Here is a 6675-nt window from a genome sequence, read left to right on the forward strand (position 1 = left end):
ACAACCAAAAAAGATTTATTTTTATTTTATGTATATGAGTGTCTGCATAATGAATATGTACCATGTGTGTTTCTGGTGCCTGCAGAGTTCAGAACAGAGTATTGGATCCCCTGGAATTACAGACAGTTGTGAGTTTCCATGTGGGTACTGGGAAATGAACCTGGGTCCTCTTCAAGAGCAACAAGTGCTTTTTTTGTTTGCTTGTTTTCGTTTTTTTGAGACAGGGTCTCCCTGTAGCCCCAGCTGGCCTGGAACTTGCTATGTAGACCAGTCTGGCCTTGAACTCACAAAGATCTGACTGCCTCTGCCTCACAAGTGCTGGGATTAAAGGCATGCACCACCACGCCTGGCTTTTTATTTTATTTTTTGCAACAAGTGCTTTTAACTATGTCTCCAGCCCCCGACTCTGCCTCTGTGTGTGTGTATGTATAATTTATTTAGTTTTATGTATGCATGTACATGCATACCATGTGCCTACAGTGCCTATAGAGGCCAGAAGAGGGCATTAGATCTCCTGGAACTGGAGTTATTGATGGTTATTAGCCATCATGTGGGTGCTGGGAACTGAACCCAAGTACTCTAGAAGAGCAGCCAGGTGCTCTTAACCACTGAGCCATGTCTCCAGCCACTATATCCCTTTTTTTATTTGTAATTTTTTTTGAGACAAGGCCTCACTGTGTAGCCCTAGCTGGTCTGGAACTTGCTCTGTAGACAAGGCTGGCCTGGAACTCACAGAGATCTGCCTGCTCTTACCTCCCATGTGCTGGGATTAAAGGCATGCACTACCAACCTACACCACGACACCTGGCTTTTTATTTTTTACTTTTTTTATTATTCCAAAGAGGGGCAATTTTTAACACATTTTTCCAGGAAAACTTGAAGCAGGTTACATAAAAATATATATACAATTAAATTTAAGGGGGGGATAGGAATAAGAAATCAAAGACCAGGGGGCTGGAGTGATGGCTCAGCTGGTTAAGAACACTGATTGTTCTTGCAGAAGACCTGGGTTCGAATCCCAGCACCCACATGGCAACTAACAACTGTCCGTAACTCCAGTTCCAGGGGATCCGACAGCCTCTTCTACCCTCCGTGGGCATTGCACAACACAGATGTGCAATGCAGGCAATACATGCATGCACATAAAATGAAAATAATAAAATATTTTTTAGAAAGGAAAAGAAATCAAAGACCAAAGGATTTGCCAACATGTGGTCAACTTTGGTGGAGTAATGAAGGTTTCCATTAGCTCTGTTCTTTTTTTTAATCCTAACTAGTTTATTGAGCTTGCTAACAGAGCATAGGGTGGGTTTTTTTGTTTTTTTGTTTTTTTAAGCCATCAGTTGGGAGTCTAATTGCAACACTTTCCCAAAGAGATTATAAACCTTTGGAAACACCAATCATAATCATATCTTCAGCATATTGTATATCTAAAAGTACCTGATACAGTGCCAGGCACGCACATGCCCAGTGATTACTGGGCGGCAATACCAGTATTTAGGGGAATGAAGGACCCCTGGATGATCAGCCACAGTAACAGCTGAGGGAGACTATGTCATTTCGTGAAACTCATATTAACTTCTCTCATTCTCCAAAGGAGTGCCCAACCCCATGGTGACACTGAACAAAAAAGAGGAAATAGAAGGTGGAATTGTGACAGTCAATTGTTCTGTGCCAGAAGAAGAGCCGCCAATATATTTTATAATTGAAAAAAATGAACTTGATGCAAAAATTGTCAAGCAAAGAAGAGAGAAGAATTCAAACCAGAATTTTGTGATCATGGAATTCCCAATTGAGGAGCAGGACCATCTTTTAGTGTTCACCTGTCAAGCCAGGATCATGTCTGGAATCCAGCAGCAGACCTCTGAGTTCACCAGGAGTGAATTTGTCACTGTGCGGGGTCAGAATCCTGCTGTCCTTATTCTTTGTGGTATAGGGTGGGTGCAGCTAATTAGAGCCCAGAATTGGAGAGAAGGCTGAGCCTTCTATCTGGGAGGCTGCTCTTCAGGCTTAAAACCTGCTCTCCCCAGCCCAGCATGGTAGTGCATGCCTTTAATCCCAACATTCAGGAGGCAGAGGCAGGCCGATCTCCGAGTTCAAGGCCAGCCTGGTCCACATAGTGAGCTCGAGGCCAGCTGGGGCTACAGGGAGACCCTGTCTCAAAAATACCCCTCAAGAAAAGATAGTGTCTGAGGAATGATACCCAAAGTTGACCTCTGGCCTACACACACACACACACACACACACACACACACACACAAACACTCTTCCCCTCAAAAAATATTAGAATAGGAACTAAACTTGTGTCCAATTGACTTGTCCTCTTTCTTGCAGAGTCATTCTCCACTCCCAGGTTCCACATCAGTCCCCGTGGAATAATCACAGAAGGAGATCAGCTCCAAATGAAGTGCACAGTTCAAGTGACACACTTAGTCCAGGAGTATCCAGAAATTATAATCCAGAAGGGCAAGACGATTGTGGCCACCACCAAACATAGCAATGAGGCTGTCTACTCAGTGATGGCCTTGGTGGAGCACAGTGGCCACTACAAGTGCAAAGTAGAATCCAACCGCATCTCCAAGGCCAGCAGCATCGTCCTCAACATCACAGGTAGGGTCACTGAGGGAGGCTGCTGGCAAATGGCTGGGTGTGTTGGCACTTGTCTGTAACACTGGCTGAGTGTCACAGACTGAGGCAGGCTGAGGCAGGAAGATCACGAGTTCAAGGCAAGCTTTGAACTCTAGTGACACCCTGTGCTGCAATCCAGGCTGGTCAATGGGAGCCCATGCTTCGTCTGCCCAGTTTGTCTGAATGGATGGGTTCAGGCTAGGCTTTGGGGGTGTGGGGAAGAGTCAATGTACAGCAGTCTGCTGTGGTGACTGAGTGTGTGGGTGCTGGTACTAACCCATCCCTGTTGCTCACTATTTATATGACTTTGGGTTTGTTCTTGACTTTGCTTCAGCTATGTGAGATGGAATAACAGGATGCTCACCTTATAGGACTATTACAATATTTAAATGCACTAGCTATGCTCTACATCTAGTGCGTGTTAGTTCTCTTAGTTTAACTTTCTACTGTGCCAAACTCCTCCTCTTCCTCCTTCCTCCTCCTCCTCTTCATCCTCCTCCTCCTCCTTTTAATATTTTATGTGTATGAGTGTAATGCCTGCATTTAGGTAGGTGCACTCATATTGTACAATGCCTGCAGAGGTCAGAAGAAGGTGTTGGATCCTCTGGAACTTGAGTTACAGACAGTTGTTAGCCGCCATGTGGTCCTGGGAATTGAACCTGGGTCTTCTGCAAGAGCAGCCAGTGCTCTTAACCATTGAGCCATCTCTCCAGCCACCACCACTCCTTTTTACAGACAAGTTCTCATGTAGTTCATCCTGGCTTTGAACCACTGATCTTGCTGCTTCCATCCCCTAAGTGCTATGTAGGATTCCAGGTGTGCACCACCATGCCCAGCAGCATAGTATATTAAAAATAATAATAATAGGGCCGGGCGTGGTGGCGCACACCTTTAATCCCAACACTTGGGAGGCAGAGGTAGGCGGATCTTTGTGAGTTCAAGGCCAGCCTGGTCTACATAGTGAGTTCCAGGACAGCTGGGCCTACAAGAAGACCCTGTCTCAAAAAAGACAAAAAAAAAAAAAATAATAACAATAATAACAGGCTGGGCATAGTGGTATACACCTTTAATCCCAGCACGCAGGAGGCAGAGGCAGGCGGATCTCTGTGAGTTCAAGGCCAGCCTGGATTTGATAGTGAGTTCCTGGCCAGTTGGGGCTACAGTTGGGCCTGTCTCAAAAAGACCAAATAATGGTAATAATCATAATAATAATAATAATAATAACAATTTAGCGGGGTGCAGTGGCACATACCTTTAATCTCATCCCTCAGCAGGTGGATTTCTATAAGATCAAGGCCAGCCTGGTCTATATAGCAAGTTCCAGGCCAGCTGAGGCTAAAGGGAGACGATGTCTCAAAAAACCAAATAAGTGAAAAAATAAAAATAATAGTAACAGTTTCACATTGTTGAATACTGTGTAATGGATTTATATATGGTTTTATTTCATGCTCAAATCACAATTCTAGGAGGTGTCATGAGATCTTTATGATGTGAAGACTGAGACTGGAATGGTAATAACTCAACTTTACAAAGTCACTCAAGTAGCAGAACAAGAGACACCCCAGGCCTGTTTGATTTTCAAACCCAATGCGCTTAGACCTTCTCCCAGACTCCTAATCCTCCTTCCCTGGCTTTATGTTTCTCTGAAATACCCCTAAAGATACATTCTGCTTTTCTTACTTTTCTGTATTATTCGGCTACTAGAATGTGTGCTGCTGAGAGCAGAAACAATAACTGTTGTTCAGCTGCTAGAGCAGCGCCTAGGCACAGTAGGAATGTAGTCCTGTGCTAGATGAAGGACGGAGTGTTAGAGGATTGGGTTTCCGAAGTGGAGTGAAAGGTTTATTCGTGCCTGCATTCATTTATTTATTCATTCACTAATTTCCTAAAAGCCCTTGGTGCCGAGCACTGAGTGTGTAGTCACAGTCACAGTCCCCAGTCTCATTGGTAGGTGGGCTGACAACTATCCAGTTGGGTAATTGGCACAATACATTAGATCCTGGTGTACATGTAGAGTGTGACGGTGCATGTCAGTAATTTAGTGAATGATTGATAAGGACAAATATTTGAGTGCTCATGATTCTCTCGTTAGAGAAAACTATCAATTTGCCATGTGTTGAGCATACTCTATATGCTGGGAAAGCTGAATGGAGATCTAAGAGGCTTTGCATTTAAGGACTTCAGATATAAATGGACTGATCTATGCCTGTTTGTTATATGCACAATGAACTTAGAAATGCTGCTAAGGACACTTTGTCCAGGCAACTGCCTATGAAAACTTCCTCCCAGAGACTGTTTCCTTAATTCCCTCAGGGCGAAGTTCAGTTTCCCTTCGGTGGACTCTGCTGCAAACACTGTCTGAAATGACCAATAGACGTAAGCACTTAGAAGTCAGGGACTCACAGCTATCTCCCCAACACCTAGCAAAAGGTCTCTCTTGCAACAAATCTTGTAGAAGCCAGGTATGGTGGCACATACCTGCAGTCCCAGTGCTTGGGAGATGGAGACAGAAAAATCAGAAGTTCAAGATTGGGCTGAGCGTGGTGGCGCACACCTTTAATTCCAGCACTCTGGAGACAGTAGCAGGCCAATTTCTGTGAAATCAAGGCCAGTCTGGTCTACATAGCAAATTCCAGGCCAACTGGGGTTACAGGGAGACCATATCTCAAAAAACAAAACAAAAGGAAGTTCAAGGTCATCCTTAGCTATATAGCTAGTTCACAGCCTGTCTCAACGAATGATTGATTGCATGAAGAAATAAATAAATCCTTGTGAGTGCAATGTATGTGTAAACAAATGAGTGAATTCCTAAATCCCTGCTGCATGGTTAGTTGCAAACTTTTTTTTACCCATGTCTGTGGAATCACTTGGTTCAGTGATTGAGAAGAACCTGCACTGTGGGCTAGGTGTATGGCTCAGCATGTTAAGTGCTTGCCCTGCAAGCCTGACAGCCTGAGTTCAATCCCCAGAACCCATGTAAAGGTGGAAGGAGAGAACTGACTACACAAAGTTGTCCTCTGACTTCCACACGCATGCCTTGGCTTGAGTGCACCTCCTTGCTCCATGTGAAAATCATGTACACACCATAACAAATAATAAATATATAAACAAATAACCTGTCCTGGCATCTCAGGTGTAGAATAAGTCCTGGATCTTTGAAGCCATGCCCATGTATATGAGAGGAAAGTTTTTTTGTTTGTTTTGTTTTGTTTTTTGCAGGAAGGTAGGAATTGCTTCTGCTGAAAGGAGCTGAGTGGTCTACAAGCCTCTCCAGGCAGAGGATTGGGTTGGTGTCCAGACATGCTTCATCCCCCTTTCGCTGTTTTTCAGAATTATTTCCCAAGCCAAAGCTGGAGTCTTCCTCCAGTCTTCTGGACCAAGGCAAAAGGTTGAGCCTGTCATGCTTGGTCCCAGGCACACCTCTGGCCAACTTTACCATCCAGAAAGAAGATATGATCCTGTCACAGGATCAGAATTTCAGCAAGATTGCTGAAGAGAAGGACAGTGGGGTGTACACCTGCACTGCAGGCATTGGCAAAGTGGTCAAGAGAAGCAGTGCGGTGCAGATCACAGTGTGTGGTGAGTATGTCCTCAGATGCTCAGATAACAGGTAGGACTGAATGGGGGTACAGAGTGGATGACCAGTCACCATCATTGCAGTCTCCAAGGCTGGCCAGATTCAAACAGATCAAGAACTCCAGGGAAGGCTGGCAAGATGGCTCAGTGGGTAAAGGCACTTACTGCCAAGCCTGATGACCTGAGTTTGATCCCAGGGATCCACGTGGTGGAAGGAGAGAACGGACCTAGGCAAGCTGTGCTCTCACCTTAACATGCATGCTGTGGAATGTGCATGTGCACAGGTGTATACACACACACACACACACACAAATTAAATAAATAAATAAAGTGTTTAGAAAAAAAAAAACAGGGCTGAAGAGATGGCTCAGCGGTTAAGAGCACTGACTGCTCTTGCAGAGGACCCAGGTTCGGTTCCTAGCACCCACATGGCGGCTACGAACCGTCCTTAACTCCAGTTCCAGGGGAATC

At 44.8% G+C, this 6675-nt stretch overlaps 1 protein-coding gene across 7 annotated transcripts in view; it reads left to right on the forward strand.

Annotated features, from left to right (window-relative positions):
• The window catches only part of Pecam1 (platelet and endothelial cell adhesion molecule 1), a 65588-nt gene that overhangs the window by 17099 nt on the left and 41814 nt on the right, over window positions 1-6675 (forward strand). For all 7 annotated transcript variants that reach the window (XM_008846566.3, XM_008846568.3, XM_008846569.3 and 4 more), the window contains exons 5-7: window positions 1598-1900; window positions 2335-2610; window positions 5959-6207. In XM_008846566.3, coding sequence (XP_008844788.1) covers window positions 1598-1900; window positions 2335-2610; window positions 5959-6207 — 828 coding nt within the window. The remainder of the gene's footprint in view (window positions 1-1597; window positions 1901-2334; window positions 2611-5958; window positions 6208-6675) is intronic.

Source organism: Nannospalax galili, unplaced genomic scaffold (genome assembly GCF_000622305.1).
Source record: "Nannospalax galili isolate Female #2095 unplaced genomic scaffold, S.galili_v1.0 scaffold1023, whole genome shotgun sequence".
Classification (NCBI taxonomy): domain Eukaryota; kingdom Metazoa; phylum Chordata; class Mammalia; order Rodentia; family Spalacidae; genus Nannospalax; species Nannospalax galili.